This window comes from Physeter macrocephalus, chromosome 10, assembly GCF_002837175.3.
Source record: "Physeter macrocephalus isolate SW-GA chromosome 10, ASM283717v5, whole genome shotgun sequence".
NCBI lineage: Eukaryota > Metazoa > Chordata > Mammalia > Artiodactyla > Physeteridae > Physeter > Physeter macrocephalus.
In genome coordinates this window covers 8,812,479-8,833,746 of record NC_041223.1, presented here as the reverse complement: position 1 = coordinate 8,833,746, position 21,268 = coordinate 8,812,479, and the positions used below count along the sequence as shown (strand labels likewise).

Here is a 21,268-nt window from a genome sequence, read left to right as displayed (position 1 = left end):
CGCTGGGTTTTGTTGATGCCGTATTCCGTCAGAACCCCAAGAGTCGGAACCAGATCCTGCTGTAGCAAGGAGGCCCCGTTGGGACCTAACGGGTCGTGGGACAGCGTGCGTGGGAGCACCCAAAAGGACTGCGTTTGGTTACAGGGTTTTAGGAAACGGCCTCGCGGCGCGTGCTGTCCGTACATGGTCTCACTCCTTCCCCAGAGCAGGCCCACGAGCAGGACCTGTTGTTAGGGCCCCATTTCATAGACGAAGATACTGAGGCTTAGAGAGGTCAAAGCACTTGCCCAAGGTGACACAGATCCTGAGGGATGGGACCAGGCCCCCTCAGCCCAGGCTCTTTTATTCCGAAGCCCGTGCCCTTAACACCCACGCACAGCGCCTGGTTAGTAACAGATACTGGACAGTTTTTCCTGGCGAGAAAGAATTCGGAGAGGGAGGGTTCCCATTCAGAGGCTGGCCGCTGGCTCTGGCCCCTCTGTGTCGACGTCTGCTAGGAGATCCCGAGATGGGTCCGAACTGTCGCCCGAGGGGCCTGGGCTGCAGGAAGGCCGAGCTGACCGTGCGCCCCGCCCAGCACAGTCACGACAGCATCTGCTTGCGCCCTGCGCCGCGGCTCTGCCCTGGCTCGTTGGGTGGACCTGGGCAGCAGAGCCCAGGGAAGCAGCAGAAGTGACCCGACTCTCCCGCGTCCTCTGTTCATCGCCCGTGCGCGGGGCTGTGCCAGTTTCTAAACTGTATTTTCCTCGTCTGTAAAGTGGGGGTCACGCCTCCCCTGGAGTTGGCAGAGAGTGGTGAGGATGGAGGTGGGTTAGGAAGGTGAGAGCGTGCGCTGCTTGCGCAGGCGTGAGGATCCCGGCACCCCCACCGTACTGAATAGACAGGAGGGATGACAGGTGTGAGGTCTGAAGGGACCACTGCACCCGCAGTGGCTTCTCCGTCCCGCGCAGACTGGGCCAGGAGGCCCACCAGCCCCCCGCACCGTGCTCTTGCCTCTCCTCTGCCTTCTTTCCCGTCCCTTGCATCAGCTCCCTCTCCCCGCCCACTGCCTTCACATCTTCCTAAGCCTTCTCACTTGACACTCAGGTCTGTTTTCCTACCCGACCTCGGGCAGTCCTGGCTTGGAAAGCCTTTGCTCAACGGCAGGGTGACTGCCCAGTTCAGACCCCAGGCTCCAGCAAGTGCCACAGGACGGCCTGCTTGTTCTGGGCCGTGGCCAGATTCCTCGTGGCACAGGGAGGGGCCTTCTGTCGGGGCCCGAGGGGCATGCTGGCCCGGCCACGGAGTCCACGCCTACATTCGCACCTGGAGGGTGGGTTTCCTTCCCCTCACCTCTCTGAAATAGAGGAGACCTGAGCAGACCCGATTCTTAATTCTGAAGGACGAAAGCAAGGGGCTCAGCCGGCCAGTGGGCACACATACCACACACTTCAAGAGATCGCAGGGGACTCTGCATGGGAACGACAGGCCAGTGGAGGAAAAGAAATATGTAATCCACTCGGTGCATCATTACAGCAGTTGCAGAAGTGGGCCGAGGAGGAAAGTTAGACTGAGGGGTCTGATCTGTTGTGTCTTAGCTACGTGCCTCCTGCACTAGTGTATTTGTGGAAGCGTCAGGTTTGTGTTGCATTAACTTACTTTTTTATGCAGGTGACATTATTAGTTTTAAAATTTATTTTATTGAAATATAGTTGATTTACAATATCGTGTTAATTTCTGCTGTAGAGCAAAGTGATTCAGTTACACATATATACATTCTTTTTTATATTCTTTTCCAGTATGGTTTATCACAGGATATTGAATATAGTTCCCTGTGCTCTACAGGAAGACCTTGTTGTTTATCCATTCTAAATGTAATAGTTTGCATCTGCTAATCCCAATCCATCCCTCCCCCATTTCCCTCCCCCTTGGCAACCACAAGTCTGTTCTCTAGGTGACATATTATTTTGAATTGTATGAAGTAGAAAGGTTCTAATGATTGTAAACCCTGTATTATTTGTTTCTAAACATATCCATTTGGATCTTTCTTTCTAAGAACTGGTTTTGGCTGGCATCTGAATTTTTCTGAGCTTCTGGCAAGTTCCCTGGAGATGATCTCTTGGATCATCTGTTGTTGGAACGTGTTACTTCGTGGGTCAGTTGGTTCAAGAGTGAGTCTTGCTTGCTTTAAAGACACAGATCTTCCTTGTGCGTTTGCAGAAATGTGCAGAAATTATTGTGGCTCACCTCAGCTACTTGAATTACACTCAGTATACAGTGACTGTGGGATTCAAACACCTGAAGGAACGCATCAAGGAAATGAACTTCACCGTAAGTATACCAGCTGAGCACAGCGTTTCCGTGGCTCATTTGTTTAGCTTCCATTCTTTGTGGAATGACTGAAATAAATCACAGCATCGAAATCATGTTATTTTGGACAGTGGAAGACATGTACAGTTCTAAAAACTGTAGAAAAACCACAGTTTCTTACGTATATGGGACCACAGTTGCTTAAAGAAACAGCATGGAATTGGAAAACCATGGTATTCTGAGGTTTAGGAGAGAGAGTAGCCTTCCAGCTGGGAGGTAATGGAGAAGTTGCCAGGTGTACCCTCCAAGGCAGGCAGGACCCCCTTCTCCAGGCCTCTGAGTGGTCTTCAGACCCTGCCAGACCTCTTGGTGAAGGGTCCCTGCTCTCACGTGCCTGTCTGCCCCCAATCATGCAGCTCTGATGGTTAGACCTGCCTGTCTCGTGTCCGGCTGAAATCAGCCTCCTTGGTCCTGCCGCTTGCTGGGAGTCAGAATAATCATCAGGGTGACTAGGGACACGGGTGTTAGATCAGCCAGAAGAGCTGGATTCAGATCCCAGCACCACCATTTACAGTTTGACACTGTTGTGCCTCTGTTTCCTTGTCATAAAATAGCTACCTCATACAGCTGTGACTGTTAAAGGAAGGTGCCAGTGGGTTCCTTTTTTAAATTATGCTTTTTTGAGATGTAATTCACACGCCATAAAAGAAGTCTATTAGTAGTCACTTCTCATTTCTCCCTCCCCCAGCCCCTGGCAATCACTAATCCGCTTTCTCTCTGTATGGATTTGCCTGTAGTGGACATTTCATATGAATGGAGTCATATACTTTGTGCTCTTTTGTGAATGACTTCTTTCACTAAACAGTGTTTTCAAAGTTCATTTGTGCTTTGCTGGTAACGGCACTTCATTCCTCATTTGCCAAATAATATTTCATTTTACGTGTGTGCTGCCTTTTGTGTATCCATTCATCGGTGGATGGACATTTGGGTTGTTTCCATTTTTTGGCTATTGTGAATAACGCTGCTATGAACGTTTATACACAGGTTTTTATTTGGACAAAGGGGTCCCCTTTGCTGAGAGGTTGTGGTGTGGGGGAGCCCTCCCGCACCCTTACGGGCACTCCCACCTCTGCGATTTTCTCTGTTTCCTGGGAGGCCTCTGGTGGTCGGCCCAGCGCCTGCTCGTCGTGTGTGCTTGACAAATGGTAGCCGTTGTTACAGGCTTGCTACTTTTCTTCATGTTCTGTCTCTAGACTACCCAAAGCGAGTTTGTTTATTCTTTATCTGCCTGATCGCTCCGCAGGTGTTTGAAGATGGCTGTCTCTGAGGTTTTTCCTTTCCTTCACAAAGCCCCGGGGGTGTGACTTCTGGACCCCTCAGACTCCAGGTTTCCTCCCCGTGGCCCCGAGTCAGCCTGGCCGAGAGGGGTGCCCCCCTGGGGAGGGAGCAGGTGGCCCCCCAGGTGCCAGCTCCTCTAGAAGCTGCATCACCTGTCGGACCCCGTGGACATATTCTGCTGTTCAGCCTAGTCTCCTTCATTCCTGCCTCCTGTGGTGGGTTTCTCACGCTACTCAGACGTTACACTCTGCTCCTGAATTTCTTCTCAATGCTTTTAGCTTCCTCCCCAGTCTCTCCCGATCTTTGAGTTTGAATCTGGATTCTGTTCCTTGTTGTGCGAATGATTTCCTCAAACTTTGTCTTCAGAAGATCTGATCAGCATTCTGCCTGTGTCCTCAGGTTCACGATGCAGAGGTTGAACCCAGATGGGGCCTCAGACAGATGCCGTGCGCTCAGGCACTCTTTGGACTCATCTTGTGATAACATCTGTGCTTTAGACTTGGCTATTTCGCATCCTTCTGATTGGAGAATGCGGAAAGAAAAGAGCACCACGTTTTCCCAGCGAGGGATCTCTCCTTTCTGTCGTCTTTATAGGATCGTCATCTCCTACCAGCCCTTTATCAAAGCGCTCAGCAGTTTCCCCACAGGGTTTACCTCACCCCGGCCCTATCATGTGGGCTTGGGCCACTGTTTTGTTTGTTTTTGATTGTGGTTCTCTCCTTCCATCTTTTGTATCTGTTTACATTTCCTCTTAAACGTATTCCTAAATAATTTGATACATGTTTCAGATAAACCTGGTTCATGTCATTCCGCCCTTGCTGGTCGAAGGCAGGCCACGTGATCTCATCCTAGGGCTCAATAAGGAAGCTGCCGTCAGAGCAGCTCTCCTCGAATGACGCCAACAGCCAGAGCTTTGTTCTGATAGCTCTCCTCAGCATCCACAAAGCTGAGACGTAGGAACCTCGGGGTTTGTGAGGGATGTCACCTAAGATTTTTCTCCATTTTTGGTACATTTCTGTATTCCCAGTAACAGCAGAGGGCCTGGCAACAGTTAGGTTTGTAATTGAAGAATAACAGCCTAGCGCTTCGCCAAATAAGAAATTCAAATGGCCGACAAACCTTTGAAATGCAAACCAAAACATTAGACAATACAAGAAGGAATGTCTTTTTTTTTTTAAAGCCTATCAAACTGGCAAATAGTCGAAACACCAACAAGAAAAATCACATCTAGCGTTGGTGAAATGTAAGGACACAAGTTCTCATACAGGTTAATGGGGTGTAAATTGGTTCAACTTTGGGGGCCAGCTTGGCAATGTATCAAAGCCTATATGTGTATGTTCCTTTTGACCTAGTAGTTCTACTTCTAGGAGTTTATTCTAAAGAAATAATTTTAAATGTCCACAAAGATTTATGTTCAAACATGTTCCTCATAGCAGGAAGTTGGGAGAAATCTGTATTTCAGCAGGAATGTTCTGGTTAAATAAATAAATTAGTTCTTCTGTACCTGTTAAAATAGTAAACTGGTCACAAAGTAGGATAGATAGCACAAACCACATACTGATTTTTTTTTAAAAGAAGAGTACATGAATTAAAAGTGTTAATTAAAATTTTGTATTTTAGAAAACTGAAGACCATCTCTGAGTGGTGGGGTTAATGTTTATTTTCTTTTTTTTCCCCTCTATTTTTAATAATGAGCTTTTATTAATTATATTTATAATCAGGAGGGAAAATTATTTGTTTTTTAAAAAAGCAACTGGTATTTGAAAGAGGAAGTCTAAGATACAGTCCAGCCGTTCACTCCGAGAAGTTCAGAGCTACCTGAGAGAGTCACAAGTTCACATTATACCTACAGCTTGTCTACAGATGCGTTAAGCAGTTAGAGAATCTTATGCAGAGTGTTTCTATATCTTTTATAAAATTGCTGTTGAAGGCAATATCCATTATGCTGTGAGCTCTCATCTAAACCTTCAAACAGAATTCCTTTGACCATTTGTTTTAACTCCTTTTATTAGAGAATGAAAGCTGTATAGCTCCTCACATTTCTCTTTTGGTATTAGCTGCTACAAATCTCCGAAAGATGTTTTAGGCTGAATTGTAGTAATTACTAACATCCTGGCATGGGTTGCTGGTATAATTACCCTCTTTCTTTACTGTTTTACCTTTGAAAAATCCTTTAAAATGGTTTCTGTCTAGTCTGGATTTTTATTATAAACTACCTTCATTCCTTTTTGGAAGCAAACGAAGTATAATGAATACAATACATCTTTAGAGTATCTTAGTGATCCTATTACACACCCACCAAAGTGGCTAAAATGAAAAAGGCAAAAAAATGTCAAAGTTGGCAAGGATGTGGAGCTGCCAGAGTTCTCATACCCTGCTAGTGAAAGTGTAAATTGGTGCAACGGAAATGCATAATATATTGACTAAAAGACTTATATTTAAACCCATAGACTTGGGTCCACTCAGTGACCGCTCTCCTGTGAGGGCACAGGCACTGACCACTGCTTGACAGGATGGATCCCTGTGGACCGTTGCCCTCCTGGCCCCAGCATCACCGGGCCCACAGCCGCTGGAGGGCTGCTGTCCATGCTGTCTGTAGCGGAGGGGCTGGGGCCCTGTCCTCTGAGCTTCTCGCCTTCTTCTCGGGCTCGCTCTGAGGGAAAGAAGGACTGTCCAAACCCTTGGCACCAGTGAACTCCAGATGGAGCTGTGGGGCCGCTCTGGCCTCGGCGGGACACGAGGGGTTTCTGCTCAGCAGCTGCTGACAAGGGCAGCCTCCTGGAGGGAGCTCTTGTGTGGCTGTGGTTTCCCTACAGCAGAAAGGGCAGGGGAAGGGCCACAGGAGCAAGTAAGACGGGCCACACCATCACAAGGTATTGAGCACCCACCGTGCGGCAGATGCCAGCCCAGGATCCAACGGGGGAAGCCGGGGTTTAATGTTGTCTTTCTTCTTCACCCCAGCTCCTCATCTTTCTCCTCCTTTCCCCTATGAACTCACATTTTAGAACTATTGGGTTGGCCAGAGTTCGTTCCGCTTTTTCCGTAGGATGTTACGGAAAAAGCCGAACAAACTCTTCAGCCAACCCTATAAAATGCATGTTTTAGGTTTAGCTATTTATTTATTGAGTAAAGCATTGTTTTCTAGGGCTGATTTTTGAAGTGAGCGAGTTGATTATTTCGTGCTCCTCTGACAGAATCCTAAGACTGAATCCCCCCTCCTTCTGGGGAGTCCATGGTTATTTTCTGTCTTAAGAGTTACAGTCCCTTGAGGGTAAAAAAATACGTACTTTCTTCACGGTTACTTTAAACATATTTTGTGAGTCTTTTCTTGACGGTAACGCTTCTTTTTTCTCTTCTTGATCATGCCTTAAAATCTATAACTAAGATATGTATTATACTTTTTTCTTTTTGAATATTATGTTCACATCAACACTCCCCCCATCATTTGCTGATAATCACTACTGTGATCGTTTTGTAAATGATACTGTTGTAAAATGTAAACAGTACAGCAATAATCATAATAGCTGTGGTGTTTTGGATTTATAATAGCAGCTATTATTTACTGAATATTTGCTCTTTCCCGGCACTGCACTAAACTTTTTATATGCATCCTCTTATTTAAATGTTATGATTGTTATGATAATTCTTCAAAGTAGCTATTTTATGGAGGAGAAATCTGAGGTTTAATGAGATTAAGTAAATCCGAATCTCTGACTTCACAATTCATATGATCTTAATTACTGTGATTTCCGCTTTCCCATTAACATCAATTGTTAATAGTTCTGCTTGCATTACAAATTCGTTTGTATTTTTTAGAATTTTATGTCAATGGAATCATACAATATGTTTGGGTTCTTGCACTCAGTATAATTACTCTGAGACTGATGAATGATGTTGGGTGTATCAGTCGTTCATTCCTTCGTGTTGCTGCGTGACACTCCCTGTGTGGATATAGCACAGTTAGTTTGTCCACTCACCTGCTCATGGATATTTGGATTGTTTCCAGTTGGGGGCTGTTATAAATGAAACTGCTGTGAACGTCTGTGTACAAACCTTTATATGGACATGTGCTTTCACTTCCCTTGGGTAAATACCTAGGAATGGGATGCCAAGTGCACGTGTCAGGGGTCTAACTGTTTGGGACGTTGGCAGACTGGGTTCAGAGTGGCTGTGTTGTCTCACATTCCCATCAGCGGTGTGTGAGGGTCCCAGCTGCTTCACATCCTCATCTCGCCAACACTCGGTAGGGCAGTCGTCTTAGTTTTGGCCGTTCTAACAGGTATGTAGTGGTATTGCATTGTGGTTTTGATTTACAATACTTTGAAAATATTGGTCTTCTGGTTTGCGTTTTTTGACAAGAAATCTATCATCCTATCTTTGTCCTCTGTAACAGTTCTCCTCCCCTCCAGCCCCCTCCCGCCACTTTTAGGATTTTTCTCCTTTACTTATTTAAGCAGTTTGATTGTGGGGTTCCTTGGTATACTTTTCTTCGTATTTCTTGTACTTAGGGTACGTTGAGCTTCCTGGATTTGTGAGTTTATAATTTTCAACAAATTTGGGAAAAATTTGGCCGATATTTCTACAAATATTTTTTTCTTTCTTCCTGCCTTCTTCCCGCCAGTAGAAATTTGAGGATTCCAAATATACATCTACTAGGCCACCTGAAGTTGTCTCACAGCTTACTGATGCTCTGTTCATTTTTCTCTCTGTTGCATTTTAAATGGATTCTTTTGCTGTCTTCATGTTTATACTCTCTGTGATGTCTAATCTGCTGTTGATCACCCTCCAGGTCTCTGCTTCACGTATGCAGACTCTCCTCTAGTTTCTTGATGTCCTTATCTACTAATTCTGTCGTCTGCGATTTCTGGGTCAGTTTTGATTGATTAGTTTTTTCTCATCATGTTTCATATTTTCTTGCTTTTTTTACACGTCTGGTATTTTTGATTCAATGTCAGACATTATTGATTGCTAGAGTTTTGTGTTCTGGTAAATATCCTTGAGCTCTGTTCTAGGATGTGGTAACATTACTTGGAAACAGTTTGTGCTTTTCAGGCCTTGATTTTAAACTTTGCTAGGTGGGACCAAAGCAGCATTGAGTCTAAGGCTAATTTTTCCCCACCACTGAGATAAAAGTGCTTGGAGTACGCTCTACAATACCCCTCTGACTGTGCATTTTTCTTACTGTTACTGGCCTTCTGTGAGTGCCAGTGATCCTTTTAGGGATGTTCCCCTGGCCTTGGGTGGTTTACTCACTCTCATGCGCGGATCAGTATTCAGGTGAAGACGTGGGGAGGGCGACCTTTGGCAGATGGCTGGAGCTTGCTCTGTACTTCTGTTAGTGCTCTGTCCTGTGAGTCACAGCCGGTGAGCTGTGTCCCTGCACTCACAGCGGTGTGTTTGCGACTCAGAGACCACTGGGCTCTGCTCGGGTTCCCCCAGGGCTTGGGGTGACCAGAGGGTGCACCTGTCCCCCATCAGCTAGAGATTATGGCCCTTCATTGCCTCGTGTCCGGTGTCTTCGTGTGTGTGTGTGTGTGTGTGTGTGTGTGTGTGTGTGTGTGTGTATACATTTAACGTTTGAGGCAAATAAGGTGAATCTGGTGTCTTTAACTCTATCTGTTGCTCTATCTGTTACAATTTTTAAATTGCTCAGGTGATTTTAATTCAGTGCATTAAAATGATGGGGCTCCCTAGCCCAGTGCAGCGCCGTGTCCTGGGTCTGGTGATGAATCTGGCTGGTAACCGAGGTGGGAAGGGCTGCCTGCCACCTGCTGTCAGCACGTGGGGCCTCACCCTCGCTCTGTTAGCCATGCAGTTGATATGAGCGAGACTACTCAGCACGAGAACTGACAACCTTAATTCCACAGCATTTTTTTTGTCTCAGATTCATATCTATACGTTTCACTCAGTCTTTTTTAGAACATCATACTTAACATTTTTGCGTCGTTTAAAAATCTGTTTCTTTTAGTGGAAAGCATGGCTTTTTCTAATAAAGAGATTGACAGCATTGATCTCTGATATGAGATTTAAAAGCCAAATGCTATTACTATTATTATAGAATAATTTATCTGCCAGATTCATCATTAGTATGCCACCATTTAAAGCTATTTTCAACTCTTGGTACAAGGTGTGTGTTCTTCAATATAAAAATAAAATGTACTAAGTGTTAAAGTTTTAGAACATGTAAGAAAGTGTAAGAGAACATTTTAAACTACCTGTAGTCTCACATTTAGAGATAACTATTATTAATAACGTGGTGGGGACTTCCCTGGTGGCGCAGTGGTTAAGAATCTGCCTGCCGATGCAGGGAACAGGGGTTCGAGCCCTGGTCCGGGAAGACCCACATGCCGCGGAGCAACTAAGCCCGAGCGCCACAACTAATGAAGCCCACGCGCCTAGAGCACATGCTCCGCAACAAGAGAAGCCACCGCAATGAGAAGCCCGCACACCGCAACAAAGAGTAGCCCCCGCTCGCCGCAACTAGAGAAAGCCCGCGTGCAGCAGTGAAGACCCAGCACAGCCAAAAATAAATAGAAGACATTAAAAAAAAATAGTATTCCATTGTATGGGCACACCATATAAAAAATAAATAAATAATGTGGTGTACTTCCTTTTAGATGAATTTTTTTTCAAATTGCTTTCCTGCTTTCCATTTTAGTGGAAGACTTACGACCCTGCATTTTCCCACTTGGAAATTTGGTTCAGATTCGTCTTTGTGGTGCTTACCTTCATTGTCACTGTAAGTACCATTCACCTAACAGATTATGTCAGAATCCAAACAAGGGCAAAGTTAGTTCATAAATTATGGTTGTTAGAGAGCGGGAGATGTGCCTGAACTCTGAGACACTCCATCCAGTGGGCCGACCTGATGGTCCTAAATATTCTGTGTTTCTGCTGGCTGCTGTGCTGCAAGAGTGCTGTGGCGTCTTTAGTAAGTAAGCACTGCGCAGTGTCACAATAATTACAGGTCACTGACTTGTAAGTGAATTCTCATCGGTGTGCAGTGAAAAGTGCCATTTAACCTGTGTGGAGGGGTTCTGCCTCGTTTGAATGACCTTCTTTGAGTGCAGATACAGCACGTTCTTGGGATTTTACATTTGGAAAAGTGGACCAGACCTTTCAGTCTTTGGGCTTTTTCAGGAGAGTGCAGATGAGGGGCTTTGGACGTGTAGGCTTTCGGCTCATTTGGGATCCGAGGTCTCTGTCCACTGGTGCACCGTGTCTTTGGGGGGTGATAACCCACAGAGTACAGGCAGTCCCCACAGAGGCCCAGCCAGTGAAGGTGGGAAGTTATAAATTGGAGGAAAAGGAAGTGTGCCTGGAGGGTATCCTGCCCCCGTCAGCGGCCTGCCCTGTGCTGACGCGGAGGGTGTGACGTTTAGGACGTCCGTTCTTAGCAGTGGTGGCCGCTCCAGTTGCCACCTGAGGAACTTGTTGCTTCGCAGACTATCTGTATACAGAAGGACACAGGCTCACAGGGGACGTTTGAGGAAAGTGCCAGAGGGTGGTGATCTGGGTGTGGGTGGTAGGCGGGACGTGGCCACAGAGTGCCCTGAGAGCTGGGATGGCCAGGACCTCCCCTGGTGAACTCACTACAGGAAAGCGGAAAACTGCTGTTTATATCTGGGCAGAAGTCCTTGCTGTTCCTTGAAGGAGTTCTGTTGCCTGGGATTCTGCTGCCGTACTCTGGGGCCCAGAGAACTGGTACCCAGGGGCCCATGTTCTCAAACAAGAGAAATGGGCCTGATTCTGACAGATAGACTGGGGGAAATGGTCCATCAGCCCAGGAAGTCCAAATTGCTTAGGAAATTATTGGCTTATGTTAGACTGCAGAAAAAAACAAAAACCAAAACGACTCCAGGCTTAAAATCACAAATTGTATGATGTTTTAGAGTTTAAAGAAACCTCTCCCATGGGCCACTGCCCCTTCAGGGAGGTGTTTGAAAAGAAGCACGTCGTCTGTCCGTGGTTATATATAAGCCTCATTCCTTGGCTTTTCCTCTGGGAGCCCTGGTGCCTCCCTGGAGGCTGGTGTCATCTGTGAAAGTCGCACCTCTGGGAGCACGTGGCCTGTACCCGGGGAGGCCCTTCCCTGCGGCTCCGTGGGAGCCGGCCTGGTGGAAACAGCCTGCCCGGGAGGAGGCTGGGGGGCCGGGGGGACTATGGCCACTATATTCCTCATCACCTCCTGCCCCTGTGAGAACAGCCGTGACTGTCTTATCGAGGCTCCTTTGCAGCAATTCACCGTCTTCTCCCAGTTGTCACCGATGGTCTCAGGGTCGGTTCAGCAAGGGGTTGGCTCGTCAGGTCTTGGCTGGCCCTGAGACCTTCGATTTAGGAAGACAGACGTAAGGTGATGCTCAGCGGGGCGGGCAAAGACGGTGACCGGGGGCCTGGTCTGGTTCGCAGTGCCTGTTTGCTCACTCCCTCCGGAAGTTTTCCATGCGAGACTGGGGCATCGAGCAGAAGTGGATGTCCATTCTCCTGCCTCTGCTGCTACTTTACAACGGTAGGTGCCATCTTTACTTTGGCGCTTTCCCCTTTAACGTTGAAAGCTGAAAGGCGTCCTGGAGGTGGCCTGGGGGCCTCTGAAGGAACAGGTGGTAGCGGCCGTGCGGCCCGAGGGACGTTGCTCCAGGACGCGGCGGGTGCCTGCAGCTTTCCCCCTGCCTGGAGGTTAAAGCCTGAAGGGCCGCAGACACCGTCTTGGGACTCGGCTGAGGGTGGCAGCAGTGCCGCCTGCCCCTCGCGCCCTGCTCCAGAAAGCGTCTGCTTCCAGAGCTGCGGCGCCGGGACTGCCAGGCCCGCGGGAGGAGCTGCTGGCAGGAGCTGGCGGCACTCAGCACTCATTCCTGGAGCAATCCGTTCTTCGGCTTTTCAGTTTTTTGAAAAACAACACAGCCTTTAGTTCACTACCTTCCCCGTGGCTCTGGCCGGGGGAAAAGCGATCATGAGTTCTGCCCTCACACGGGGACGGGGTGCCCTGCCGGGTGCTGGCAAGTCTGCCTTCCCCAGGCCTGTCTGCCTTTTGCCTTCCAGACCCGTTCTTCCCCCTCTCCTTCCTGGTGAACAGCTGGTTCCCGGGGATGCTGGACGACCTCTTCCAGTCTGTGTTCCTGTGCGCCCTGCTGCTCTTCTGGCTGTGCGTGTACCATGGGATCCGGGTGCAGGTGAGCCGTCAGCACTTCCGGAGGGAGCGGGGGGCTCAGTCCTTCCGTTCCAGACTCTGGTGATAATCCTTGGGGTAAACTTGTCCTTGGGAACCTGTCTTCAGCCTCACAGTCAGCAGAAGAGTGTGTGCCGTGTGGAAATGATTGGAGTATCTGTGATACGTTGTGGTCTGTGAGGGGGTAATAGTTTGCTAGAATTACTAACTTCTCTATTTCTTTTTTTTTTTTTTTTTTTAAGGGAGAAAGGAAGTGCTTGACTTTCTATTTGCCCAAATTCTTCATTGTCGGACTGTTGTGGTTGGCCTGTGTTACCCTCGGAATATGGCAGACGTGAGTAATTTTATTATGTGTGAAACTTCAGTCTTGGAGAGCATTTAACAAGGTGGACAGACCCAAAGTTGACTGTGTTTTGTGAACTCATCCAGAAGGGAATCTGTCACCCAGTGTTTCATGACTTGGTAGTGTGACTTAAACTGAGGGTTCGTTTCTGCTAGAATGGCATGCAGAGATGTACACGCTTCTTCTAGTCTAAGGTGGAAAACGAAAAAGACCACGTCTTCTCAGATTTCTCCTTCGGAGAGGCAGCGACTTCATTTGTAGGAATGACGCTCAGGTCGGCTCCTGGTTCGCCACTGTCCCCAGATATTTTAAGTGTCTCCTTTGGCTTGTGTCTTTAAACCTTCCCATCCTTATACCAGCTCCCAGGGTTGTTCTTTAGTATTTTTGTCCGTCTGTAAAATGGCACCGCCGCAGGAGCCTAACGTAGCAACAACCTGATTCACCCGAGTAGGATTTTCTGCAGAAACGAGCCCCATCTCAGGGGTATGATGCTGGCACCTGGGACAGGAATGACAGGGCTCAGCTCACGCCTCCACCTCCCTCTTCGCACGCGCCTGTCGTCTCAGCAGCGCAGTGTCATTTTGAAATGCTCTTCAGAGAAGTTTGTATTTACTTCTGTTGCTTTCTTTGTGTGCTCATCGATTTCCTGGTGCCCATACGTGCCGTTGAAAAGGTGCCTGGAAAACAGCTCTTAAGATGGAAAGAGAAGTAGGCTAGGGATTTTCTTAACGATAAATGCTGTGCTTCACAGCACTCATGACCGCGGACGGCGAGTTTAGCAGTGTGGTGCGCGTGTTCAGTAGGTAATTCATCGATTTCCTGGTGCCCATACGTGCCGTTGAAAAGGTGCCTGGAAAACAGCTCTTAAGATGGAAAGAGAAGTAGGCTAGGGATTTTCTTAACGATAAATGCTGTGCTTCACAGCACTCATGACCGCGGACGGCGAGTTTAGCAGTGTGGTGCGCGTGTTCAGGGGATTTCTCATAAATTGAGGATTACTTTTTTAAAATCTTTTACTGTTGGTCAGCAAGTAGTTTATGTTAGTAAGTTTTTTAAAAAGCCAAGTGAGAGAAAGTATAAAATAAAAAGTAAACTAGTTATTAATCTATGGTTTTTTTTATAACATCGTATTTCTAGAATTAATGAATTACATGATCCAATGTACCAGTATCGAGTTGACACAGGAAATTTTCAGGTAAGGATTGTTAATGAAGCCAGAGGAATTTTTTTTTAACTGCTGTCTTAAAAAGTCGCTGAATTTTGTAACTTAAAATTGTGCTGTGGATACAAGCTTGCCAACTGGTTATGTGGGAAGGTCCATAGAAAGTTCATGTGTGGTTTAGACCCATTGTCTTCTAGGTGATCTAGTTCAACCCCTCATTTCACAGAGAAGAAAACAACCAAGGTCCAGAAGAATTGAGATCCAGGCCTGGATGCTTTCTTGGACACATAGCACTGTCTTCCTAAGCAGGGCAGGGAGCCAGGCCCTCATCCCGGGGAGAGACAAGTAGGAGCCACTGCCATTTATTGAGCACCTCCTACGTTCCAGGCCCCATGCTCGGAGCTTTCCATGTGTCACGGAGGCGTTTGCTCGTCCGATGAGCAGGGCCCGGGGCGTCCTCCTGGGGTGAGCTGGCCGCCTGTGCTCGCAGAGAGGGGGAGCCGGGATGAGGAGAGTCAGAGCGGCAGCAGCGGGTTCTTGTGCGCCGCTCTAGGCTGTGACCTTCAGGGCTCCAGGTCCCTCTTAGAAAGCTCTGGCTGTCCTGCTTATGTTACCGGAGGGAGAAGCAACGCTGAGACCCTGTTGTCATTCAAGTGCCCGTCTGGTTTCGCTCCAGGGAATGAAGGTTTTCTTCATGGTGGTGGCCGCCATGTACATCCTATACCTTTTGTTCCTGATCGTGCGGGCCTGCTCCGAGCTGCGTCACATGCCTTATGTAGGTAAGCTCTGGTCTCAGACCCCCCTGGCGCAGGGCTGCCCGCGTTGGCACGGGCTGGGGGGGACGACGGCCTGACCCGGAGGGCAGACCCAGGGGCTGGAGCAGCGCCTTCAGCCCCAGGGAGCCCAGGGCTGCAGGGGTGACTCTGGGCCATTTGCACAGTGCTTCAGGCCAACACTGGAGGGAGGCCTGTGGGGCGGAAGCCAGCTGGGGCCCCAGGTGTCCGTGTGGCTGTTGGAGCTGCCCGGATCCTTCTGGAATCGCACCTTACAAAGCGGCAGGGGTGGTTTTCCTTGTCCTTGAGTCGGGACAAGTCACCTGATGTCATAGGATCCTTTCCCCCAATCTGTCACAAGCAAATAATAGTGGCCACGGCCTTGCTGGAGACCCTCCTGGCCTCGGGGGAGGTGAGACAGCATTTCTCCTGGGCTTCAGGTACTAACAGGTTTAAAGTCCAGAGGGAAGAAGGGTTTTGTTCAGAAGGTTTGGCTTTATTTTTGTCTTTATTTTTAAGATCTCTGGGATTAGTGGAATTTAATTCCAATTTGGTGATTTAATGGGAGTATTTACTTCTTTTTCAGGTCTCAGGTTGAAATTTTTGACAGCATTGACTTTTGTAGTGCTTATCATTAGGTAAGAAGACTTAATTTCTTACAAGAAGCAAAATGTGAGTTTTTATTTTACTGTCATGAATATCTTTTCTCCCGTTTCATGGGGTTAATTTTAGGGTGCTTCTAGCCAGCTGTATCCACTGGTGTGAGGCCTCCTCCCCCGGCAGGGCCGTGAGCGTGTGGTGGCTGAGGGAGCATGTTCTGTTGTTCGCGCCCAGGGGAGAGAAGAGCTTGGCGAAGGCCCGCGGCCCAGCGCTGCTCCAGTTCCCCCCTTGCTCTGACATGTGCCCTGGAAGGCAGCAGACGCAGCAGAGACAAGTCAGAGTTAGAATCCTGGGTGACATGCTTGGCACCTGGGGTCCTTTTGCTGCCCCAAGGACAGGACTGTAAGCGGGCATCATTGAAGCACACACGCTGCTGCCCGAGGGAAGCGGGCAGGAGATGCCATGCAGCAGAGCAGGTGCCGAGGCGTCTCCCGGGTCCGCGGGCCGGCCTGAGGGGGCGCAGAAAGCCGGGTCTTTGAATGAATTCCAGATAATTGCTTGCTTGTTTTTGGTTTGTCGCTCTCTCCTAAAATCAGAATCCCGAAGGGGAGTAGCATCGAGTTATCTGCCTTTCTTTCTCGTTTGTTTGGATGGCAAGCAAGTGGCTGTCAGCCCTTTCCCTGGTGGGAGCCGTGCTGGGCTCCGAGTGGCTGGCTTTCCACCGCTGCGCCGGGGCCCCAGCCTTGTTGGACGGGGGATCCTGGAGGCGTCTGGGTTCGCTCACCCGCCCCTGCAGCAGTTGTGTTCATCCCTCACCAAAGCGTGTGAACTTGGCCTGGTCCTCAGAAAGAGCTCGGTTTTATTCAGCATCTAAATTCACCTGAAAACGGAGGTTCACGTGTTGTTACTCAGTCTCTCTTCAGCCCTTGGTCCAGCCTCACATGCACACCTCACCTCCTTTTACACATAAACACCCCTCCCATCCCCTCACACAGCCTCGCCCTCAGGCTGCCCCAGTCCACGGGCTGGGAGCTGCTGTCTCCTTGTAGTGACCTCTGTACGTCTGTCTAGAAGCTGTTATGCTTTCGTGATCTTTCTTCTTTTAAGTTTCAAGGGGATTCATGCGTGCAGCAGATACCCAGGAAGTGCCTCCTCTGGTAACTGGGCAGACAGGTTCCTTCCTGTCATGGCGTTTATAGTCCAGTGGAGGAGGGCAGTGATAAAAAATTTAAAAATAGCCTAAACGCCGTAATGAAAGCAGAGGGATGGACCACGGCAGGAGGGCCCTGGCTGCTTTAATGGGGCTCGTGGGGGACGGCTCTCTGAGCAGGGGGCCTGGGGCCTGAAGTAGGGCCCTGAAGCCTGGGCTCAGGGACAGCGGCATCGCAGGGCGTGAGGCCGGGAGGGTGGCCACCGGGAGGTCAGGTCGCCTCGCAGGCCGTGGTGAGGAGTCTCGGTTCCGTTCTCAGTGGTGGGAACCCTTCGCAAGGTTTTAAGCCAGGAGGTGAAGGGACCTAGTTCACATTTTGTTAAACAGTCTGTCTGGCTGGAGTGGAGATTGGACCCCAGGGAGGGGAAGCGGGCTCCCCAGTACCAGAACCCTCTGTCGGCACGTGCGTTGGTGGGCAGGTGTCAGACAGGTATGTGAACCACTGCCCGACGGGGGGAAGAGGACAAGGAGGGGCAGACTGTCCCCCGGGGGCTGGTGGTCTGTTGGAGGAGATGGTCCAAAAGGCACAAACTGAGCAAGAGAAGAGGAGGAGCCCGTGCCCGGGGGCCTGGATTCGAGGCTGTAACAAGGTCTGTGTCGGCACCCGCTGACCTTGTCCCTGGACCTGAGACCAGGAGCCCAGTGGAGGGGCTGTGTGCACGTGTACGAGTCTCCATGCAGATAAAGTCATGACTAGACAGTGAATGTGGCAGGTTATATGAAGCTAGCGCTGTTTCTTGGTACGTTTTTATGTATTGTCCACCCCCTTCTTTTTCAGCATCGTCATCCTTTATTTAAGGTTCGGAGCACAAGTATTACAAGACAATTTTGTAGCTGAACTGTCAACTCACTACCAGAATTATATCCTTTCGTGGGAAGACGTCAGGTGTCAGGCACACACCGCGGTGGAGTGGGTAGCGTTGCAGGCCTGTGAAAGTCAGGAAGAGGCAGGCCCTGGGGGCCTCACCCCTGTCCGTGTGAATGAGAGGCCCAGGGGCCCCAGCGCCCGCCCCCCGCCACGGCCCACTCTCCTCTCTGTGAGGCAGGGACTGGAACGGGTCCACTCGCCATCCAAGCCTCGGGTCAGGCCAGGGCTGCCCACCTCTCCCTGCAGGGTAGTGGGGAGAGGCCGAGGCCTGATTCGAGGGTCCTCTCTCCCCAGATGGCATCCCTTACCAACTCCCAGATGTGTCCAGCTGCAGCTGACGCCTGTGTCTCCGGGGAGGGCTTGTGAACAGCGGGACCTCCTTCGTTTCCCCGAGGCCCCGTTGCCTTGGCAGTAAACTCCTCTTTTGGATGCATAATCGGGTCAAGTGTGTGCCTCCCACTCCCGCTTTCAGTGATGGCATCCATCAGGGGAAACCTTGGGGTTCATCCCTCACGTCTTGGCTTCTTTCCGTGGGGCCTCTTCTCTTACTTACATCCTTAGAATCAATGCGTGATTTTTCACATTTTTGAGACTGAATTTCACACAAAGCTTTTATCAGATTCTCACAGGGGTATGTAATCCAGAGAAGATTAAGAAGGACTAGTTTGAGAGTCTGGTTCCAGTTCTTCCTTTTATTCTTGACTCACCCGTATTTATGTGGCCTTCCTGCCCTTTGCGTGTGACTTGCTCCGATCAGGTCCTGCCACCTCCAGAGGCTTCCATGGAGAGGAGAGGGCGCGGCTCACCTGTGGTTTGCAGGTGCCCCTGAAAGGTCATTGTAACCTCCGGCCGTGGGCCTGCCCTGTGGTGCCCTGATGTCTGGGTGTGGCCCCCGGGGTCCTGGCTGCTGCTTAGCAGTCACTGATGGTTGGGGGAGGGGCCGGCTGACGTGTCCAAATAGACGGTGTCCCAGCTCTGCTGCTTCCCTTGACCAGTGTCACCAGCTGAGTTCTTATCTTTCTACGGCTTGTTGAACTTTTACCTCTACACTTTGGCCTTTGTGTATTCGCCCTCGAAGAACGCCCTGTACGGTAAGCCCCCGGCCAGGGTCACCGAGCAGGGAGCTTGGGCAGCAGCTCCGGCCCCGCCTCCGCGGCTCCCTCTTTAGCGGAGAGACCAGGCGGGCTCGGATAGGGAGCCCCGAGCCGCAGGTGGAGCCCAGCAGGTGCTGTGGCCTTACAGCCCAAGATGCAGGAACGGAGTGTGTCCGTGGGTCCTGACACGAGCGTGTCCGTCAGCCCCGCGAAATAAAGTCTGTTGGAAATGAGTGCCGTGACCATCAAAAGAAAGCCAGACGTACACCCCGCCCCACCTCCCAAAAGAACCAAACCAAAACAGCCCTCTTGCCCGGGGGGTGAGAAGGGTGAGGGCTCCCTGGAGCCGGGCGGCGTGTGGCCCGGCTGTCCCTGGAGGGGACTCTCGGCACGTGCACAGAGGGTCCGCGCGGAGGTGACGGGTGACGGGCTGTGGACCAGCAGCCGCGCTCAGGCCCGGGGCGGGCGGGCGCGGCGGGCAGACCAGGTCTCCCGGCCCTGCTCCCAGTGAGGACCTGCGGGACCCTGGGGTGCGGGGAGCCCGCCCGCCGGCTGCTCCGGGCGGCCCTGGCGCCCAGGCTCCCGCTCAGTCTTCCCGCGGCGCCCCCCGGGGGGCAGAAGGGCCTGTCCGGCTCACGCAGGCGGTAAACGGGGACGCGGGGATTGGAATCCAGCTCTTCCTGACTCCCACCCTTCTTCTCGGACAGCATCCTGCCTCTCTGGGCTAGTGACGTTAAGATGCTTGTTGCTTTTCAGAGTCCCAGCTGAAGGACAATCCCGCCTTCTCCATGCTCAACGACTCGGACGACGACGTGATTTACGGGTGAGTCCCCATCTCCGCCGAAGGCCGCCCCGAGGCGGGCGCGCAGCCCATTCTCAGACGACTGGAGAGTCACGTGATCCCCCCGTTTTCTGTTGTCACGTTACTCAGGCTTAGGTGGGTAGTGTCCCTTCCTGCTGGACACCTGCGTGAGTGGTGACCACAGGAAGAGCAGTTCTTTCTGGAAGAACAGACACCCTGGTGATGGGTGGAGCTGGTGGGGCTGGAGGAGTGGGAGTTGGTGACACAAGTGGAGAGAGCGAGGCTAGGACACAGGCTCTTGTTAGGACGGCGGGTCATTGTGGAGAGGAGAATGAATCCAGTGCTGTCAAAAGCCGAATGGTGTCAGAGGTCTCTTTTGTAACAGGAGTGACTATGAAGAGATGCCCCTGCAGAACGGCCAGGCCATCCGGGCCCAGTACCAGGAGGGCTCTGAGAGTGACTGAGCCTCCGTGCCTGCTTCCTGGCCTGCCCTGTACCTGCCTGAACGCAGACCTCTCTTACGAGCAGAGATTTCCTGATCCTTATTTGTTTACATATTTTTGAAAGGAAAACCAAAACTGAGGACAAATTTAAACATTGGGCCGAACTTACTGTTAGACTGACTGCATTTATTTGGGAAGAGAAGCACTGACAGAAAGTTTAAACAGCCAGATCATTTTTCAAAGATTTCATGAGAGATAGCTGTTTTCAGTGGTGAGAAAGAAATTACTGCTGTTTTTAGTAGAGAGAATTATGTACTCAAAAAACAATTTTACTAATTTCATGTTCCTGGAAAGCCCTTATGAATAAGGTCCACAGCATGGTGGTGTTCTTCTGCTCCCTTCCTTTCTTCCCTGCCCCGTGGTACCAACTTTTGACCCTTTAAACTCAAAGGGAAGCCTGTTTCTGTGGCTGCCCCACGAGGGCAGTCCTTCCCCACTGAGTGGCCTGCGCTCTGGATGATCACGCATCTCAAGCGATGGGTAACTTGTGTCGGTTGCTGTGTGCAATGTGTACGTGTGTAATGGCTCTTTGGGGAAAGGGAGGAGGGTGGGCAGGTCCTAGCCCTTCACTGCCACCAAAGCAGAGCTGGTGTCTTGGAGTTCGGAGGAGCGTTTGATAAGGCTTGTAAAGAAAGGGTAAGACGATTGACAGGTCGTCAGCTCCCATGGGAAGGGTCTTGTTGCCAGAGTTTTCTAAGGGCCTGTGTGCACACGCGAGTGATGCGTGTGAGCGTTACATAATGAATATGAATGATGTCCCTGTGCATAGAGACATCATTCATATTCGTAGGGAGGAGGGTATCCATTACAATTCCAGTGAGCAGGAGTTTCTGCAATTCTGTTAAAGATGATACCTTGTAGAGCTCTATTTGTTTTGTTTTGTTTTTTTAATAAAAGTTAAACAAGTGATTGGTATACTCTACTGCAGATTCGTTATTGCCAAAAAGTTCTTCAGCTTCACATCTGGAAACTAGATGAAAGAAGGTAAAACATTTTAGATGGCTTACAGAGGAACATCTCTGGGGAGAAGGTAACTTGTTGGGAATCATTCTGGCCCTGTGTGTCTCACATGGTCGTCAGGTAAACAGATGAAATGCTATGTGTAAGAGCCGTCTGGAGC

General features: G+C 49.9%; 1 protein-coding gene across 5 annotated transcripts in view; it reads left to right on the top strand.

The window, feature by feature from the left end:
- Nucleotides 1-21,063, top strand: part of TMEM181 (transmembrane protein 181) — a 69,240-nt gene extending 48,177 nt beyond the window's left edge. For 4 of the 5 annotated variants that reach the window (XM_024122508.2, XM_055087413.1, XM_055087415.1 and 1 more), the window contains exons 6-17: nucleotides 2,200-2,310; nucleotides 10,286-10,366; nucleotides 12,037-12,136; nucleotides 12,667-12,797; nucleotides 13,036-13,127; nucleotides 14,274-14,331; nucleotides 14,975-15,077; nucleotides 15,658-15,709; nucleotides 17,660-17,742; nucleotides 18,751-18,840; nucleotides 19,600-19,666; nucleotides 20,031-21,063. In XM_024122508.2, coding sequence (XP_023978276.1) covers nucleotides 2,200-2,310; nucleotides 10,286-10,366; nucleotides 12,037-12,136; nucleotides 12,667-12,797; nucleotides 13,036-13,127; nucleotides 14,274-14,331; nucleotides 14,975-15,077; nucleotides 15,658-15,709; nucleotides 17,660-17,742; nucleotides 18,751-18,840; nucleotides 19,600-19,666; nucleotides 20,031-20,109 — 1,047 coding nt within the window. In that variant the 3' untranslated portion in view covers nucleotides 20,110-21,063. The remainder of the gene's footprint in view (nucleotides 1-2,199; nucleotides 2,311-10,285; nucleotides 10,367-12,036; nucleotides 12,137-12,666; nucleotides 12,798-13,035; nucleotides 13,128-14,273; nucleotides 14,332-14,974; nucleotides 15,078-15,657; nucleotides 15,710-17,659; nucleotides 17,743-18,750; nucleotides 18,841-19,599; nucleotides 19,667-20,030) is intronic. The other variant, XM_055087414.1, reaches the window with a different exon arrangement.
- The last annotated feature ends 205 nt before the right edge of the window (nucleotides 21,064-21,268 follow it).